This window comes from Penaeus vannamei, chromosome 22, assembly GCF_042767895.1.
Source record: "Penaeus vannamei isolate JL-2024 chromosome 22, ASM4276789v1, whole genome shotgun sequence".
Lineage (NCBI taxonomy): Eukaryota > Metazoa > Arthropoda > Malacostraca > Decapoda > Penaeidae > Penaeus > Penaeus vannamei.
In genome coordinates this window covers 40,116,938-40,138,636 of record NC_091570.1, presented here as the reverse complement: position 1 = coordinate 40,138,636, position 21,699 = coordinate 40,116,938, and the positions used below count along the sequence as shown (strand labels likewise).

General features: G+C 44.5%; 1 protein-coding gene across 2 annotated transcripts in view; it reads left to right on the top strand.

The window, feature by feature from the left end:
* Positions 1–21,534, top strand: part of LOC113813380 (mucin-22) — a 61,678-nt gene extending 40,144 nt beyond the window's left edge. Inside the window, exons 2-12 of one of the 2 annotated variants that reach the window (XM_070136991.1) lie at positions 7,241–7,447; positions 7,716–13,709; positions 14,104–14,267; positions 15,166–15,249; positions 15,780–15,885; positions 16,292–16,389; positions 16,722–17,342; positions 17,874–18,097; positions 19,094–19,202; positions 19,601–19,853; positions 20,092–21,534. In XM_070136991.1, coding sequence (XP_069993092.1) covers positions 7,241–7,447; positions 7,716–13,709; positions 14,104–14,267; positions 15,166–15,249; positions 15,780–15,885; positions 16,292–16,389; positions 16,722–17,342; positions 17,874–18,097; positions 19,094–19,202; positions 19,601–19,853; positions 20,092–20,231 — 8,000 coding nt within the window. In that variant the 3' untranslated portion in view covers positions 20,232–21,534. Of the gene's footprint in view, positions 1–7,240; positions 7,448–7,715; positions 13,710–14,103; positions 14,268–15,165; positions 15,250–15,779; positions 15,886–16,291; positions 16,390–16,721; positions 17,343–17,870; positions 18,098–19,093; positions 19,203–19,600; positions 19,854–20,091 lie in introns of both variants that reach the window. The other variant, XM_070136990.1, reaches the window with a different exon arrangement.
* The last annotated feature ends 165 nt before the right edge of the window (positions 21,535–21,699 follow it).

The window sequence follows — 21,699 nt, the reverse complement described above, 5'->3', positions numbered from 1 at the left end:
ATTATTATTATTATTATTATTATTATTATTATTATTATTATTATCAGTATCATTATCATTATTATTATTATTATCATTATTATCATCCTTATCATCATTGTTATTATTGTCCTTCTTATCATCATCTTTACTATTATCATTAATGATAATAATAATAATAATAATGATACGAATAGTAACAATAGCAATGATAATAATAATAATGATGAAATAATAATGATGATAATAATGACAATAATAATGATAATAACGATGATAAAAATGATAATGTTGATAATAATAATGAAAATAATAGTGGTACTCGTATTACAATAATGGTAATGATGATGATAACGATGATAATAATAATATACCTTATTAAAGATATAATGATAAAAACAGTAATCATAATTATAAAGGGAAATGTATTTTCTCGAACGGACTCAACAGCCTAATCACTGGCCCAGAAGTGCCCATTGCCTCTTCCATTAATCCCTCTTTCCCATTAAAACAGTAATGCCATTATCTTCTCTACTCGGGTGTCAATGACCTTGCCATCAACACGCAAAGGCACTTTTAATTACGATGACTATATACCATCAGCTGAACCACTGATTGTATTTTACGTTTTCGATGAACCCGATAAATGTCCTGCAATGCCTGGTATGTCATTGAACTCAAAAGCCTCACCTGTTCCTTTTTTAGGTGAAACTTTTGAACATTGTATACGATTGGGGCGCCTCTATAGGTTGTGACGAGACTATAAACTGGTGTTTACATATACTATATGTTACACAAATACGCGCAAACTCACATGTGTGTGCGTGTGTGCGTGTGTATGCATGTGCAATTGCTTCTGATGAAGGACACATACAGTAAGTCACGAAGCAATCTCTCTGCATGCACAGCACTGACCGCGTTGGCATTTAACTCCAGCCGTCTAATCGGTCTCTCTTCAGCGTAAATACCGTCGCATCCACAGCATTAACAGCGCATTGATTATCGACGAGCAATGAGCAATGGCTCGCCTTTTGCAAGCAACATCGCAGAGCAAACGAAAGGTATTTTATGAACTGACTCGGCTCGCTTCGCTTCATATTTGCAGGACATGAATGGGCAGTGAAAACATCTCGAAATGTGGAATTTATTTTCAGGAAAGGTGATCCCTTACTGAAGTAATTATATTTTTCACGCTGAGAAATCTACGTCTGTGTGTAATTACATATAAAAGAAATAAAACAAAAAAAGAGAAAACCAGATCAAAGTAATAACGGCAGACGAACAACACAGAATGTCTTGTAAAAAAAAAAAAAAAAATAAGAGAAGCTATTGATGAGGCATTCAGCAAGATGAAATCCGGTTCTTGTCCGAACACGTCGAGGCGATGGACTTCATTCACTGATCTGGACCTGGAATGTTCATCGACTGTCGCTGGCGGACGACCTTGAACTCGGTTGGACTTTGGGAATATTCACAAACAGCTGTGTGTGTGTATCTTTATAAGAATATAGGCATACATATATGTATATACACATACATGTGTATATATATGTATATATATAATATATATATATATATATATATATATATATATATATATATATATATATATATATATATATATATATATATATGTATGTATGTATACACACACACATACACACACACATAAATATATCTATATATGCATATATATACATATACATACATATATATATATATATATATATATATACATATATATATATATATATATATATATATATATATATATATATTTACATATATGTGTCTGTGTGTGTGTGTGGGGGGGGGGTAAATCTAAGTAAGACAGCCGCGCCTATTAGTTATTATTATTTCTTTCTCCTATCCCCTTCAATCTTGGGTGACCCGTGGAGAATTGGGGGTTGAAGGAGGGGGGGTCACACACACACGGAAGAAATAGTGGAATGAAAAGTGAAAATTTTGAAAAAATGCAAAATCCGAACGAGATTCCGGCGCCGCTGCGGGATGCGCCGGTGTCAATGTTGCCGAAATCCCGACGAAATTTCTTAACGTAAACTAACCTAACCAACCTAACCTAACCTAACCAACTTAACCCAACCTAACCAACCTAACCTAACCTAACCTAACCAACCTAACCTAACCTAAGCCAACCTAACCTAACCTAACCTAACCCAACCTAACCTAACCTAACCTAACCTAAGCCAACCTAACCTAACCTAAGCTAACCTAACCTAACCTAACCTAACCTAACCTAACCTAACCTAACCTAACCTAACCTAACCTAACCTAACCTAACCTAAGCCAACCTAACCAACCTAACCTAACCTAACCAACTTAACCCAACCTAACCAACCTAACCTAACCTAACCTAACCCAACCTAACCTAACCTAAGCCAACCTAACCAAACCTAACCTAAGCCAACCTAAGACAACCTAACCTAACCTAACCTAAGACAACCTAACCTAACCTAACCTAACCTAAGACAACCTAACCTAACCTAACCTAACCTAAGCCAACCTAACCAAACCTAACCCAACCCAACCCAACCCAACCTAACCTAACCTAACCTAACCCAACCCAACCTAACCCAACCTAACCTAACCTAACCTAACCTAACCCAACCCAACCTAACCTAACCTAACCAACTTAACCGAACCTAACCAACCTAACCCAAGCTAAGCTCAGCTAATCTAACCTAATCTAAGCCAACCTAACCTAACCTATCCTAACCTAAGCCAACCTAACCAACCTAACCTAACCTAACCAACTTAACCCAACCTAACCTAACCTAACCTAACCTAACCTAAACCAACCTAACCTAACCTAACCAACTTAACCCAACCTAACCTAACCAAACCTAACCAACCTAACCTAACCTAAGCCAACTTAACCTAACCCAACCTTAGACAATCTAACCTAACCTAACCTAACCTAAGACAACCTAACCTAACCTACCCTAACCTAACCTAACCCAACCTAACCTAACCTAAGCCAACCTAACCAAACCTAACCTAAGCCAACCTAAGACAACCTAACCTAACCTAACCTAACCTAACCTAACCTAACCTAAGCCAACCTAACCTAACCTAACCTAACCTAACCTAACCTAACCTAACCTATCCTAACCTAACCTAACCTAGCCCAACCTAACCCAACCTAACCTAACCTAACCTAACTTAACCTAACCTAACCTAGCCTAACCTAACCTAACCTAACCTATCCTCATCTAACCTAACCTAACCTAACCTAACCTAACCTAACCTAACCTAACCTAACCTAACCTAACCTAAGCCAACCTAACCTAACCTAACCTAACCTAAGCCAACCTAACCTAACCTAACCTAACCTAACCTAACCTAACCTAAAGTAACCTAACCAAACCTAACCTAAGCCAACCTAAGACAACCTAACCTAACCTAACCTAAGACAACCTAACCTAACCTAACCTAACCTAACCTAACCTATCCTAACCTAACCTAACCTAGCCCAACCTAACCCAACCTAACCTAACCTAACCTAACTTAACCTAACCTAACCTAGCCTAACCTAACCTAACCTAACCTATCCTCATCTAACCTAACCTAACCTAACCTAACCTAACCTAACCTAACCTAACCTAACCTAACCTAACCTAAGCCAACCTAACCTAACCTAACCTAACCTAACCTAACCTAACCTAACCTAACCTAACCTAACCTAACCTAAGCCAACCTAACCTAACCTAACCTAACCTAACCTAACCTAAGCCAACCTAACCTAACCTAACCTAACTTAACCTAACCTAACCTAGCCTAACCTAACCTAACCTAACCTATGCTCATCTAACCTAACCTAACCTAACCTAACCTAACCTAACCTAAACTAACCTAACCTAACCTAAGCCAACCTCACCTAACCTAACCTAACCTAACCTAAGCCAACCTCACCTAACCTAACCTAACCTAACCTAAGCCAACCTCACCTCACCTCACCTAACCTAACCTAACCTAACCTAACCTAACCTAACCTAACCTATCCTCATCTAACCTAACCTAACCTAACCTAACCTAACCTAACCTAACCTAACCTAACCTAACCTAACCTAAGCCAACCTAACCTAACCTAACCTAACCTAACCTAACCTAACCTAACCTAACCTAACCTAACCTAACCTAACCTAAGCCAACCTAACCTAACCTAACCTAACCTAACCTAACCTAACCTAACCTAAGCCAACCTAACCTAACCTAACCTAACCTAACGTAACGTAACGTAACCTAACGAAATTTCTTTTGAATATCAATTAAAGCACAACCAGTGAGGTCCCTATAATTTTGTTAACTTCCCCGACAAGTACGAACACTAGTCAATAATTCTGTTATACTTTTCTTTGTATATATAGTGCGGATGCCTAAATTAGTATTGCCTATATATATATATATATATATATATATATATATATATATATATATATATATATATATATATATATATATATATATATATATATATATATATATATTACTCCTACTATCCTAAGTATTCATTTTTATCATTATCATCATTAGTAGTAATATTGATATCATCATTGTTATTATTTTCACCATCATGTTTCATGGTATCATTATTGTTATTAGCATTATTGCTGTTGTGGTTGTTGTTGTTATCATTATTATGATAATCATTATTATTCTTATTATCTTAATCATAATGGTAATAATCATTAACATTATTAATGCTATTATCAGTAGTAGCAGTAGTAGTACTACTACTATTATCATTATAATTATCATTGTAATTGTTATCATCATTATTTTTAGAATCATTATTACTATCACTATCATTATTACATTATATTGTATTATATGAAACTGAATTACATCATATTACATTATATCATATCTAGTGTTACCATGCATGGATTCTTATCTTTCTCAAGTAGTCACAGACAAACATCATTTCTCCTTCTTGAAAAAAGTAGTTAGTCTCTCTGCCGCATGTCATCGCAGCGAGCCAGGCTGTTTGCCGCAAAGATTAGATTCGAGATTGCGTGACTGATAACGACGGCGAAAACGACATTGCGGCGTGGCATCGACCCTCGCAAGGACAGGCGTAAAACAAAACACATAAAAAAAGAGGAAAGTTAAAGTAAAGTATGGAAGTTTCTTAGTATTACATGCATACGTACAAACACACATACGCACAGACACACTCACACACCCAAATATCAATATATCTATCAATCCATATTTATATATAGATATAGATACATAGATATACGCATATATGAGGGTGTGCGTGTGTATGTGGATACAGAGCCGTTTGCATTTTCTAAAACAAATACATTTCCGCGTACGTAGGAGGACAGGTAATGCAACATGCTGAACAACAGATCGGTACCTTTAACCCACACACCTCGCAAGCCTTGATTTAGACCCAGAAGGCTCTAGCAAGCGAAGTGCACTCCGTCGCCGCGGCCGCACCTGCACCTCACGCGAGGACACTCACCCCGAAGGCAGAGCAACATATGCTGGCACCTGTAGGATTTTGGCCAAGGCCGACAACCTTTCACTTTTCCGTCTTTATCATGGAGCTCGTACATCATGGTGTGTTTATCATTCACTTCTAAGTGTCTATCAGCCATGTCAATCACCCGCCTTGTCCTTTTATTAGGACAAGTTGTGTTATTGATCGATTTTATCCATGGAAGGAAGGTTTAACAGTCGATCTTTTATTTCATCTTTACAATATTTATGTTGTGGGATGTCAGCTTACATTCCCTGTAGAAAAAGTATGGACGAAAATGGATCATTCCACTGTGCAAAATATTGCATAGTTAATCAGTCTTCTGAATGAACACTAGAAACTTCATTTATAATCATATATATCATCTGTTCTCTTTGCTTCGTCTCTAAGACTAATCTTTCCTGAATATTAGTCCTCATTGTAATAATGATAGCAAAAAATAATGAACATAATAATGATGATTCTTATGATAATGATAAAAATGGTAATAATAATGATGATGGTAATAATATAATGATAATAACAATACTGAAAATAGCAATGGTAATAATATTGATAATAGTAACAATGATAATGATAATAATAGTTGGGTAATAGTAGTAATAGTAATAATAATGATAATAATGATAATAACAATGATGACAATAATAATACTGATAATAATAATAATACTGATGATGATAATAATAATAATAATAATAATATTAATAATAATGATAATGATACTGATAATAATAATAATAATGATGATGATGATAATAATAATGATAACTATTATTGTTATTATTGTTGTTATTATTGTTGTTATTATTATTATTATTATTATCATAATATGACAACAACAACAACAACAACAACAACAACAGCAATAAAAACAACAATAATAATAATGATGATAATAATGATAATAATAAAAAATAATGATGATAATAGTAATAATGATGATGATGATGATGATGATAATAGTAATTATAATAATAATAATAATAGTAATAATAATAATAATAATTATTATAATAATAATAATAATAATAATAATAATGATAATCATAACAATAATAATAAAAACAATAATTACTCGTATGATAATGATGATGATAATGGTAGTAGTAGTAGTAGTTTTAGTAATAGTAATAATGATGATAATGGTGGTGATGATAACGATAATGATGATGATGATGATGATAGTAATAATGATAATCGTGATGCTGTTATTAATGATAATGCTAATGGCAACCATAATCATGATGATAATAATAATAATGATGATAATATTAATGATAATGATAATAATAATGATAATAATAATAATAATAATAATGGAGCCTCCTTCAGGTCTTTTGCTGATGAATGCCTTTTCCTTAATACATTTCTGCACACTGACACAACATCACGCAAACGGCCGTTGTTCCCCGTGAGCGAACCTGCCATTGGGTGGGCGGATGTCACTCGCCTGCTGGATCGATGGGCGATGCGGGGCGTGGGCGGGACTCGAGGCCGAGGGTCACAGAGGGCGTCGAAGGAACTGAAGGAATCAGAGTTCACGGGGCAGGATTTTCGGTCGAGATCTGAGTCGATAATCACATATTGTGTTTTCATTCATCTATTGAGCAGACCAGCGAAAGGCAACACAAAATGCTTCGAAACTATTTATGCTACAGTCGCAGCATACTCACGATCGACCCAGTATATTCGACCGCCGTCTTCCGCCACAAGACGCACGTGTCTCACTCGACGTCCTTCTTGCAGAGCCCGGTAACAGCCTGAGGATGGAGGCGACGCCCGTGTTGGTCCCGGGTCCGGCGTCGAGGCGGATCGTGGGCCTCGTGCAGATGCCCCTGGAAGGCAGCCGCGGCGACTGGTGGGAGGAAGGCGAGGCGGCGGAGGGCAGCGGCGTGCTGGGCAGGGGCAAGCGGGACTACAGCCTCGAAGATTTCTTCCTGTGGATGGCTTCTGGTGAGGAAAAAGGCCGAGTTTGGTCAAGGACTTCGGTTTGTGTCGTTTTCATAGTAATGGGAAAGGACTTTTATCTATCTTTTATCGATCTATTTATACTTTATTCTTGAAGACCTCTTTTTGCTTACGCGATGTGATATAAGATAAGGGTAACACGTTCTTATTTTTTGATAGTGACATCCATTCATGCTATATATTTTTATGTATGTATGTATATATGCATGTATGTATGTATGCATGTAAGTATATATGCGCCATCTCGTTGCAGGCGACGGCCCCTCCGAGGAGTGGCAGCACCGGCCGCGCGACACCTCTTGGTTCCACGAGATCACAACCACCACTGTGTTCCTGACCACCACAGTGTATACCACAGTCATCCCTTCCCCCTTCACGCCTTCCACGATCCTACCCACCATGGCCTCCTCCGAACACATCAATCCTACAAAGCTCTACGAAGGATCTGCTTCGCAAGGAGTGAGCTCGAACATTGGCCCGCAGAAGGGTGAAGGGAAGGACCTGGGCGAGGACGGGCAAGGGGGCGCCACGAAGAACGGCTCCGATGTGCACGAACGGCCTCAGAGCGACTACCCGCAATCAGGCCACAGCGGGAACCAGATCCCAGGCTCTTCCAGCAGTAAAGAGCAGAGCTATGACAAGGGAGGGAAGACGAACTACATCACGGTCACGAAGACCATCACGTCCCCGCCGACGCTCTTCTCCACGAAGCCTTCGACAACCAGCCCGCCGTCGCCTCCCGACGAGTCCAGCTACGATGCGACTGATCTTGTCCGGCCTTCCATCGAATACCCCGGGCCCTCTGCCACCCTCACCGTGCCTTCTGCGACGCCGTCGTTGTCCCAGACAGTCACTCCATCTCTAACTGTTAACACCAAACCGCCAACGGGCGAGACCTTCTACACCCAACCGACCTCGATTGTGTCCTTCGATGACTCATCTCCTACAGCGACGCTGGATGGGGGCAGCGGAGGGGACTGGACGGACTGGGGCGAACTCACCCCCGAGATGTCACAGCCAGAACCTGCCACAACCGCGAAGGATGTCCCTGGCACCGAATTTACTGCTATAATGCCAACACCGTCAATGGGCGAGTCGGATGAAAATACAATGGAGGAACCTTCAGCGGAACATACCACTGAGACTTCACACGAGGGGAGTGGAACGCATGAGACAAGTTCAGGGGACGCTGCAACCTCCACCGACGATGTTGCTGTGACAACAGTCAGCGAAGAGACCGTAACAACGGAAGACGACCGAAGCCCCACTGAAATAACGGGTCCTGTCGACGAAACACTGTCAGGAGGAACGGTTGTAGACGCCATAGTAACCGAAGAGACGCAAGGGAGTGCTGAAGGACCACTGGAAGTAACAACAGAGTCAAGCGAATCTGAAAAAGATATTTCAGTTATTGATGCCTTTGAGCCTACAACCGCTCTCCCTTCTGCAGTTCCCACTCAGTCAGCCACGCTCCGCCCACTCGTTGAAGACACAGGGATTACCCTCGATCTCACAACACCAGCAGGTGAGGGCACTAACCCTGACACCGAAGACGGGGTCGATAACATTTTGACCACGCCGTCACTGCACGACAAAGATGACGATGTGCCAACCACCCCAAGGCCAGACGAAGACCCTGCAGATACCACGGCGGGAGTGCCAGGAACAGGAAGCACTTCTGCGAGCGCCCCCTGGTATCCTGTCACGACAGGCAGCGTCGAGGCGGTCGATCCTTCGCCAGTCGAACTCGACGAAGAAGAAGGAGGCGAAGTCGCCACCAACGCAACGAACTGGAGCGAGAGCTTCCCGGAGACGGCGATAACGCTTCCTTCGGTGTCTGTCTTTCCTGAAGAAGGGAAAGAGGGAGAGGGAGATGGAAAAGAGGAGGGAAAGGGGGGAAAAGACGAGCAAGAAGGCGACGGGAAGGGAAATGAAGAGGAGGAAGAGGAAAAGAAGGAGGGAGAGGACAAGGACTCCCACTTTCCAGCTGAAGGAACTGAGGCAGAGGAGGGCACGGCGGGCACAGAGAGCCCTTCGGCGAGTGAGACTTCGACGGCCCTTGCTGGCACAGACGGCGTGAGCGAGGAGGCTGGCGCGGGCGGTGGAAATGGCTCGGCTGGATATGACGCTGATGGTGGCACGGAGGGAAACGCTGGTGATGGCGATGGCACCGACATGGAAACAGCTGCAGGGAATGGCACTAGTATCGGTATTGAGGAAATTGAAGGCAGTGCTGTTGGTAGTGGAGATGGTGGCAGCGTTGATGAGCATGTCACAGGTGTTGGTAGCGGAGATGGTGACGGCAGTGGCGTGGGAGGCGCCCATGGAAACGATGCTGGTGTTGGCAGCGGAGAGAGTGATGGCACTGTTGTTGCCAGTGGAGATGGGGATGGATTTGGGGAGGGAGGCAGCCGGGGAAATAATTCCGTCGCGAGCGGTGGTGGCACTGTTGCCGGAAGTGGAGATGGTGGCAATGGCGGTGGTAGCGGAGGCGGTGAGGGTCCTTTTGAAGGAAGTGGAGATGGAACTTTCGTTGGCAGTGATGGTGATGTTACGACTGTTGGCAGTGCTGAGGATGACGACACTGTTGTTGGCAGTGGTGATGACACTATTGCTGGTAGTGGTGATGACACTATTGTTGGCAGTGGTGATGACACTGTTGATGGCAGTGGTGATGGCGTTGTTGGCAGTGGTGATGGCGTTGTTGGCAGTGGTGATGGCACTATTGCTGGCAGTGGTGATGACCCTATTGCTGGCAGTGGTGATGACGCTATTGTTGGCAGTGGTGATGACCCTATTGCTGGCAGTGGTGATGACGCTATTGTTGGCAGTGGTGATGGCACTATTGCTGGCAGTGGTGATGACCCTATTGCTGGCAGTGGTGATGACCCTATTGCTGGCAGTGGTGATGACGCTATTGTTGGCAGTGGTGATGGCACTATTGCTGGCAGTGGTGATGACCCTATTGCTGGCAGTGGTGATGACCCTATTGCTGGCAGTGGTGATGACGCTATTGTTGGCAGTGGTGATGGCACTATTGCTGGCAGTGGTGATGACCCTATTGCTGGCAGTGGTGATGACGCTATTGTTGGCAGTGGTGATGACGCTATTGTTGGCAGTGGTGATGACACTGTTGATGGCAGTGGTGATGGCGTTGTTGGCAGTGGTGATGGCACTACTGCTGGCAGTGGTGATGGCACTACTGCTGGCAGTGGTGATGGCTTTGTTGGCAGTGGTGATGGCACTATTGCTGGCAGTGGTGATGGCACTACAGATACCACTGGCGATAGCGCTGTTGTTGGTAGTGGTGATGGAGATAGCGGCATTGTTGGTAGTGACAGCGGCAGTAAAGATACTGTTGGCAGTGGTGATGGCCATGACAGCAGTAGTGATGGCGCTGTTGCTGGCAGTGGTGACGGCGTTGTTGGCAGTGGCGATGATGCTATTGTTGGCAGTGGTGATGACTCTGTTACTGACAGTGGTGATGGTGTTGTTGGCAGCGGCGATGGCACAATAGATACCACCGGCGATAGTGATGTTGTTGGCAGTGATGATGGTTCTGTTGTTGGTAGTGGAGATGGCGGCCTCGGCAGTGGTGGTGACCCTGGTGTTGGCAGTGGCGACGGTGTATTTGCTGGCAGTGGAGATGGCGCTGTTGATGGAAGTGGTCACAGCAACGAGACTACTGATGGTGATGACAATGGCAGTGGTGTCAACGCCGTTTTCGGAAGCGGTGATTTTAATGACACTGGGGTTGAAAGCGCTGGTGGTGAAGATCCTGCACTCGGCAGTGGGGATGGCTCTGTGGCTGCTGGGGAAGGTGGTGCTGGCATTGGCGACGGTGATGGAAGCGGTGATGGTGACGGCACGGCTGCTGGCGGTGGAGACAGTGGCTCCGTCGATAAGGCTGATGGTGAATATACCACTATAGGTAATGATGGTGAAGAAACTACGGTAAGCAGTCAGCCTGACAGCGAAAAAACGAGTGGTGAAGATGACAGCGTCACCACAACAATTAGCAGTGATGCATCTGCCGATAGTGATGAAAGTGGTGTCGCAACTACTGTAGGCTCTGGTGGTGATGACACTGGTGTTAGCAGTGGCGATGCTGACGGCCAAGCAGAGGATGGTAATGCCACAGCTGCAGGCAGTGCCAACGGAGGCGGCAACTTCACTGACGAAGGTGGTGATGGTTATAGTGGAGACGGGGAAGCAATACCAAGCAAAGATGGTGATGAGAGTGCCACTGAAATGCCACAAAGCAGCGGTGGTATGGAGAGTAATGGTGATGCTGGAATTGCCACACCTGATACAGAATATACGATAGAAAGTGGAACTGAAGAGGGGACGATAGAACAGACAACAGAAGTCACAGCAGAAAATACAACAGAAGATACAACAGACCCTAGCGGTGGAATCTACGATTCTGCAGTAGGAAAAGAAGATGGTGTCACCACCCTCCCCGCCGGCACCGTCACCTCCGTTAATCTGGTGTCCAGTGCCACCGAAAACGGGACCGCGGTTGCCGTCTCGCCCTCTGAGGCGATGGCGACCCTCTCCTCGTCCGGGATTGAGTCGTCCATGTCTGTCGTCTCTCTGCCGCTCAAGCCGACGCCGGTGACGACTCCGCTGCCTATAGAGACGACCAGCGTGTTGCCGAGTCTGCAGGTGACCCCGCCTTCCCCAGCAGACTGTTTCTCCCCTCTCCCAGGGCCAGTCCAGACGCCAACGGTCTCCCCAAGCTTCGCAACTGCCCCGCCTCATGTCGATAAGGACACCGAGGGCGCAGTGATATATATCGACAGTGGCAATGGCACCAAGGAGACGGAGGCAGGATCTACAGTAACTACTTCCTCTTCTAATTCTTCTTCAGTTGAGACGTCGACCAATTCATCGTCTGGGATCGGAGATTCGTCTTTTCCTTCGCTCGAGCCTTCGGCAGGAGCAACGACTGACGTTCCTGAAACAAGTCCTACGACGTTCACCCTCCCGACGTCCACGCGTGAGCCGTCTAACGTTACAGCGTCGACACTCACCCCTTCGGTTGAGGAGACGGTGGCAACCAGACCCTCTGATTATTTATCATCAACTCCCTCGTCAGTGACTGAACTAACCACTCTGCCACAGAACCCAATAACCACTATACCGATGACTTCGTCACCAGAGAGCTCCCAGATCACAGAACAATCCACGTCATCGTCATCCTCAGCAGCAATAACACCCATGCCAACAACAGCAACAGAAACACCTACGACAACAACAGCAGCAGCAGCAGTGGCGACAACAACAACAGCATCAGTAGCAACAGCATCACCAACAGCAGCAACAACACAAACAGCTGTCACCACGTCATCAACTGAGACCAAGACGCCCCCGACAACAACAAAAAGCCCCCAAATAACCGCGACAACAGAGCTGACGACGGGCGTGCAACCAAGCCCGCCGAGCCCAAGCAACAACGCCACGGTGCCTTTAGACCAGAGGTACTGGGTCAGGACAGTGCTGGAAGGTCCCCCTGCCAGCGACGACCCGCAGCTCTACTGGGCAAGCATGGAGGCATTGCTAACGGATGCCTATAGAGAAGCTTACCGGCGGAGCGCAAACAAGCTAAATCGAGAGAAGCTGAAAATGAATGCGGAGGCTTCGAACGAAACGTCCAAAGATACGGCCATGAGAGAGCCCGCCATCGACCCCACGACCAGCAACCCGTACGAGAACTACACCACGATCACAGCCCGGGTGAGGAGGCAGGTTCCGGACATCACAACTCCTTTACCTCCTCTGAGACGCCGTCGTCGTAGGGAGCGTGACATTCGTGCGGGCGAGAGAATCTACGACATGTCTCCGGGACTCATGCGAAGAAAGGTCATAGCGGTCCTCAGCGACGACGAAAAGGCATCACAGCATCGTCCAGGTTCTAAACCAACCCGCAATTTGCCTTCAAATGCGAAATTCTCAACACGGCCTCTGAGAAAGAACTTACACATGTCTTCGTTACTGAAAAAGACATCGCTGGAGCGCCTCGAGACGGGCCTCAACAGAAGGAAGCGGACCACGGCAGAGAACGTGAAAGTACGACTCCATAACGTGACGTACGACAACGTGACAGACACGACAGAGTTAATCTACACCGTATTCGACGACGAGGAACCCATCCTCGCCCGCGAGGCCGTGGCGAACATGTCGAACGTCGATGATATGGAGATGGCGATCATGCTCGACCAGGTGGTGGTGGTCAAAGCGGAAGGTAACGTCTAGAGTTCTGTTTTACTAAAGATTCAGACAATGATAATTTGATGTTGAGAAGGATGATTATAGTACTGATAACAATGATAGTAAGTGTTATTACTAATGATTTATGATCATAATTGATAATTATATTGATAATAACGTTTCTCATGGCGAGAATGATAGTGAGACAATTTCATAATTATCTATGGTAAATATGACATCAGAAATCATGATAATCCCAATAACAAAGATAATGATTATAACACTACTAACGACAACAATAATAATACGATTATTATAATAATAGCAATTGCAATAACAGCAATAAAAGTAGAAGCAACAATACCACAAACCGCTTCAGGGAACCCAACATGGCAGCTCCTAACCCCCCTCCCTCCCAACCCCCACAGAGTACCTGCGGGCGCCCCCGACGCCGCAGAAGGGCGAGCTGGTCTACTGGATCATCGGCGGCGTGATCGGGGCGGCGATGCTGGTGGTATTCGTGGTGTGGCTCGCCGCCTTCGTGTACAAGAGGCACCGGAGGGAGAGGGAGATCCTTCAGCCGGACTCGCAGGTTCAGTGGCAGTTCATTAAACTCTTTTGTCATTGTGTTATATAGAGGTAGCAACAAGATAGTTAGCTAGCTATTTATACACATACACACATTTATATATATATGCATATATATATATATATATATATATATATATATATATATATATATATATATATATATATATATATATATATATATATATAGATAGATAGATAGATAGATAGATAGATAGATAGATAGATAGATAGATGTAGATAGATAGAAAGACAGACAGATAGATAGATAGATAGATATAGATATAGATATATGTCTCTCTCTCTCTCTCTCTCTCTCTCTCTCTCTCTCTCTCTCTCTCTCTCTCTCTCTCTCTCTCTCTCTCTCTCTATATATATATATATATATATATATATATATATATATATATATATATATGTATGTATATATATAGATAGATAGAAAGATAGATAGAGAGAGAGATAGAAAGATAGATAGATAGGGAAAGAGAGAGAGAGAGAGACAAGAGATAGAAAGATAAATAGAGAAGGGGGGGATATTTCACCCAGGTTCTCTGAGAATGGAAATATTTTTCCTTCTTTCTTGCAAAACATATTTCTCCACATGGATATCGTCTTGTGGAATAGGAATATGGCTTGATGTATTGTACTAGGGTGAGTGTGTGGGAAAGTAGTGAACTTCGATGTGCATAGATTTCTTGTATTTTCTCTCAATTTTTTCTGCCTCTTCGCTCTCTCTCCCTCAAATTAACAGCAGATAACTTCCGAAGTTCCTTTGCTCTCCTTGCATTCCATTCCCCTTCTTTTATTCTCTATTCATTCCACTCCACTCATTGTACTTTTCATTCTTTTTATTAATTTATCTCTCTTCACTCCAACTAACCCGTCGTGAACACTCGCAGGCGGCGACCCCGAGGAGTCACCTAAGCGCCAACGCCTACACGGGTCACCTCAACCTAGCCTATGCTGGCAGCAGAGAGGAGAAGGTCAGTGATTTAGTAATCAACAGATATTTATTTTTGATTCATTCTAACTGATCTTTTATAGCAGGGGAGGCCAACCAGTCGATCGCGATGGACTGGTCGATCACAAGCATGTTTTAAGTTGATCACACTACTATACCTGTTAATAATTCGGCTTTCAGAAGCAAATAGCTGCAATTGCATATCCAAGTACTCATGATACTTGGATTATTATATTTCTCTATTTTTCTGGGAATAAGTTATATCTATATTCATAATGATGGATATGTCTGAACAACATACAATTATACATTTATAGAATATGTTTGAATCTTAGGCTGGTAGATCGCATCAGGGAACCTGTAGAAAAAGTAGATCATATCTCACAAAAGGCTGGCCACCCCTGTTTTATAGCATCAACCCAGAGCCAGCAAAGAACATTGACTATGTTACTGAGCTTAATACAGCAAAAATATGACATATTGACGAAAATAATCCACTATCACCAAATCACTTTATTATCAGAAGCCTAATCAGGCCCCTGTCATTAACAGCTGGACGCCGCGGCCGTCCCTTCGACGTCTCAGTTTCCAGGAGGCGAGCTGGGTCGCGCCTCTCCCGGGGGATCCCACGACCAGCTACTCATCCGAGACAAAAAAGGTCAGTAGAGGTAACTTTTTACGTTATATTTTCACTGAAATATATTGGATTGTATAATCCATAAAGTATGCAGGATATTATGAATCGCACTTAGCTCTAAGCAGAGAAGGAATGTGAAATAAACTGACGTTGTTTCCTAGTGGTTAGATGCCACACGCTATATATCATACTACAGAAATCTACCCTCCGTCTGTGCACTGTAAAGTGAAGATTGTAATAAAGATACTATGGAGTGAAACGCTTCCTTTTATTTTTAACTGAAGAGGGAACGTTATGACTTTGATGTTTTGCTTCACAGTGCGGCTTTATTTCACTTTTTTTCGACGCATTACTTTTGCTAATGTAATTAAACGTGGAATGAACGAAGGAACAAAGAAGGGCATATCAGGGTTATGTTTTCCTTCAGATCACTCAAGACATTCTTCTATGGACGAAATGGAAGACGATGAGTCTCACGAGGACTCTCCCAGAGAGGAGGCGGACTTCGAAACCACAGAAGAGGAGGTAGGATGATGTTTGGCGCCCAGGAGCTTCCTGATTGCATGCGTTTATAGGTTCCACTGTACAAGAATCTCTCGTTCACAGGAACACAATTTCCTAAGTATTTTTTCCAGTATTCGTGTAGTTGGTAAAGGAAAGACATATCATCTTTGATTCTTCGATTCTGATTCTTTTCCCCCGTCTCTTCTGTCTTTTGAATTCCATAGGACATCCAAAGTAGCTCTCTGCTCAATTCGCATACATTTTCACTAGCAAGAAATTTACAGGACCTTTCTCGTTTCCCTGAACACGGAAAAGCAATATCGCTCAAAGAGTTACAGCCACGCGTCTCTCAGGTGCCCGACGGCCGCCGCCCGAAGAGCAGTGTCCCCTGGAAGCGGCCCGGCCGGCGCGTCGGCATGGAGGAGGCCGAGGAGCCCGTCTACAGCTCGCCCAACCCCGCCAACATCCAGTACCAGCCGTCGCACTCCAACTACTCCCGCTACGACACGACCCACTCCGACCTGACCTCCAGCGACCCCCGCTACGACCCAGCCTCGCAGCTGATGGCCAACATGCTCCAGGGCGCCGCCGAGTTCACGCGCAAGGACCACGGCTCGATCTTCTTGCCTCCGCCCCTCCTTCCGCCGCCCACGGGATTCGACAGGAACCAGGACGCGCAGTTCATCCCGGGGACGTCCCTCCCTCGCTTCCTCCCTCCGCCCCGCCCGGCCAAGAGTGTCTCTCTCGCCAAGGCTCCTCCCGAAGGATACGGCCAAGGCACCCCGTCCCAGATCCAGTCCTACGACTACGATCCTGAGGCGCCGCCCATCCCGCCCAGGAACTACACCAGGGAGGAGGCAGGACTTCCGCCTCTGAGGGAGTCCTCGCAGTCCCCCCTCCGGCCGTCGACGAAGGACGCGCAGGTGGAGGCTCGAATCGACAACGAGACGGGAGGATCGTCTTCGTCAGGAGAGGTGAGCTGGCGCCAGTCGGCTTCGGGAAGGAATCCTTCGCATTTGAATTGCAATTGGCTGTAGACTGAATGGTGCATGGTTGCTGTTTACGCTCGGTTGATGTATTTACTTCTATTAAGAATGTGTTATTATAAACAGCTGGGATTTCGGAATTAATCTGAATCATTCATGAAACTATTTCATGGTTCTAGCATTGGTCAGGTAGTTTGATTTTGAGGAAGAGACAGTTATTGCAGTATAACAGCACGTTCTTCTTAAACTGCTCTCGCTGTTTATTCGTAAAGTGATCGTGAGAGTTCTGATTTTCCACATTTAAAATCAGAGGTACGAAAATCAACAGAGAGAGAGAGAGAGAGAGAGAGAGAGAGAGAGAGAGAGAGAGAGAGAGAGAGAGAGAGAGAGAGAGAGAGAGAGTAAAAAGAACGAGACAGACAGGTAAAATAGAAAAGGTAAACAAGAACAGGAAGGAGGAACAAAGACCGTTAGAAAGAAAGAGAAACGAAAGAGAACTAACCGGCCCTCCTTCAGCAGGAGCTCGTCCGCCGCGCCTCGACGACCTCCTCGCAGGCCTCCGACGCGGGGAGCTCGGACGGCACGGCGCCCAACGTGCGTCGTCTGCGTCGTCGCTTCCACGACCTCCTGGACGACGCCTTCTCTCTGCTCAATGGTCAACGACACGGGGATAAGGTCACACCTCTCACGACCCCCACTCAAGGCCGCAAAGGTCGCGTAAGGTCAGCGGCCTTCTTACAGAGGTATGGATGAACTTATTATGGGGATAGGTTTGTGTACTTGACTGACTCTCGGGGATTTGCACGCCTTGTTTCAATCGCACAAGATCCTGAAAATACAACCAATAATACACCATCTGGACAAGTGATGCAAACTTTATTGAATATACTCTCTTCATTTACGAATTCTATTTCCATCCAAACCTTGCAAGCTTCCACGCCCTTATAAGGTTAGGAATACCCGACACTCAGGGCTCCTGTCTGTGTTGCACGCGCACGCGCACTCGTCTCGTCGAATCACAGTTGTCAAATTTAGAAGCATCAAACACTCAGTGCAGTTATCTTAGAAGCACACTTACTAAAGTTTTGTTACCGTTTCCCAAGACAACCACATTTTAACGGTATTCTCGAACTGTTCTTTCCTCTGTTTTATTTGCTTATCTTTATCGAGGCGAAGAGACATTTGAGATTTGCAGATGATATTAGGAATGCATGTTTGAATTACTTCAATCATATTTCACATAATTTTCATCAACTTGTATGTTACTAAATGATTATCATCGCCAGCCATCACCACCGCCAACTGTTAACTGTATCTTCGCCTCCGATAAAAATGAAGTAGAGTAGTATTATCCAATAATAAAATCCGCATAAACAGTACCTGACAACCTAGCCACTTTTGAGAAGTTATTTTTGTTGACGGAAAATATCAAATGTACATGAGGATTGATGTAAAAAAAAAATGTGTATATACAACATGCACAATTAACACACACACAATGAAAAAGTAATACACCACATCATCGTTTTTGAATAATTTTGGACTCCTCTCTCGATAACACCTTAATTCATGTATAGTGTGTACATGTAATACTTGTTCTGCTATTGAAAATCCTGACCATATCTGTTTACTGCACAATAAAACAACGTGTTATAGAACGGCATCCCCGTAATCCTAGAGAATAGGTGCTTCTATACGCACATCTTAACGATGTTTTGAAACGCCTCCCGCTCCCCCAGGGGCCGCCATTCGGAGGTGCCAGAGGAGCAGGGCGCCGCAGGAGGCGACGACGGGCGCCCTTGGTCAGTCGCCGCCGTCCACGCGTCGCCGTCGTGGAGAGAACCACAGGTCTTTTTTCACTGTCTTAGTTCCTTGTGCAATGCTTGGTTCATGGAGAATGTTAGGGTTTATCGTCTGGATGTTTTTGTGTAGATTTTCTCTTGAACTTTTTGTAATAAGGAAAGGCAAGGGAACAAAACGCATTGTGCTAAGGTGACGTATGACCCTTGGATGAATTTTGTAAGGTTGGAAAGCTGACTTACATGAATGACCCGAGAACACTTCAGGCTGTGTTCTGTTAATACGCCACTCATTTAAATGGAACTTTATCCCTAGTTGTGACATATTTCCATTACACTTCATAAAAAAATGTATTTCAAGTTAACCGATCCCCTGGTGGGACTCGAACACACCATCCGTTCTCTCGCCCTCTCTCCCGCCCTCACGCCCAGCCTCCCTCCTTGCAGCTGGTGGGCGTGATCCCCCTGGAGGAGAGCAGGAACCCGGTGTCCGCCTGGGGGGACGGGGCGGGCAGGGCGAGCAGCGGACGGCCCTCCAGCGCCCATCCCACGACCGGAGCCGGGCGACCCTCGAGCAGCGGACGACCCTCAAGTGCGAGGCCGAGCAGCGGACGCCCGGGCAGTGGACGCAGCGCCCGGAGCATCACGCCCGTCAACATGCCGCCCAACAGCCCCGACCGACTCGGGCTGAATCTGGCGGGTAAGAGTTTCCATTGAGTTTATTGTTCTATTATTATCAGTTAGTTTTATTATCTTATTGCTTTTATTGTCTTATCCCCCTTTGTCATCCGATAGACTATCACGGCGTATACTGTGTCAAACACTCTTTTCAATTTCATGTCTTATTAGATAATAAGAGAGAGAGATAGAGATAGATAGATAGATAGAGAGAGAAAGGAAGAGAGCAGAGACCTACACTCCCCCTCCCCCTCCCCCAGGCGTGCACGGGAGCACCGAGGCCCTGGACCCCGACACCGGCCTCCGCGTGTCCGACCCGGCCGTGCCCCTCATCCGCGCCATCAAGGAGGAACTCAAGCGCTTCAAGTCGACCATCAGCACCGAATCCTCCAACGCCTGAGGCCCGACTCCTCCTCGAACGCCAAAACCTTCGACTCCTGAGACGCAGCTGCTCCTCCGCGCTGCTTCTGGCCTCGCTGAGGGACCCGGGGCCTGAGGGACGCAGGGCCTGAGGGACGCAGGGCCCGAGGGACCCAGGACCTGAGGGACCCAGGGCCTAAGGGACCCGGGGCCTGAGGGACGCAGGGGCTGAGGGACCCAGGGCCCGAGGGACCCAGGGCCTGGAACGCGGTCTGGTTGTCTGTCGTGAAAGATTCTTCGGTGAAGGAACGTAGGTAGAGTACGGAAAGGTACGAACAGCTGAAGCGGCTTCGAATGTTTGTCGATCCTTCCTCAAGACGGGATGCGAAAGATGGATTGCGAAGCACATTTTCCCTTCCGAATGAGCACATGAGTGTCTTAGGAACTGCCGGAATCCCCCTCATTTTACCCCATAAGGGTTAAAGGATTCTTCGATCTTTTTTTACGTTTTAGACTTTTTATATCTTGATTTTTTATCATGTATATCATTTTATAAAACAAAATAAAACAAGATAGCATAGTTTGTTAAGAATAAATAAAATTTACAAAGAAATTATCTCTAAGAAACCGCAGCGGCAAACTGGTGGCAGAGATAAAAATGTAGTGTTAGAGATAGAAATAGATGGATAGAGGTAATCACTGCATGCAAAGAACGACCAGGGAGGGAACAAATAGAATGATAGACAACGAAATGACCCAAAGGGACCAGCGGAGGAGAAGAATCAAGTTCAGGTTCTTTAGGGAAGGACGAATGTCCGCCGAGGACAAGGTCAGGCATTTTAGCCTGGAAAAAAATGGAACATTTTGGCCTGGTACAAGGTTGCTCCTTGGCCACAGGTTGGATTAGGAGAACAGGGTTGAACAAGACTGACCAAAACAAATGTAGAACACAATTTGAGTTCATTGGAAGACATAAATCAAGTAAAAGAAAGAAAGACAATAAAAAAACAGATAAATAAATCTATGAATGTAAACAAAGTATGGGTAAAAATGGAAGAAAACAAAAATATGATCATGAATATCAAGAATGAAAATAAACTCAAACGAACTCTACTGATCTGCTACGTAAAGAAATTACCTTTTGTTTGTTAATTATATTCTTTATGGCAAAAGGGAATAGGAAGTAATGGTGTGACTTCTACTGATCTCTCCTGTTTTCTTATTCTTGTCTTTCCTGAAAACTGCTAAAATAAGATTATCATGATTAACATTATTAGTATCATTACTATTGTTATTATCATTATCATCGCTATTATTTTTATCCTTATCATTATCATCTTCATCATTAACATGTTATTATAATTATTTTAATCATTATAATTAATATTATTAAAATCATTTTCATTTTTATTATTGTTATTTACTATTTATTATTATTATCATTATCACATCACGTTTTTTATCATATTTGTTATTATTAGTTTTATGATTAGCACTGTCAGCATCAC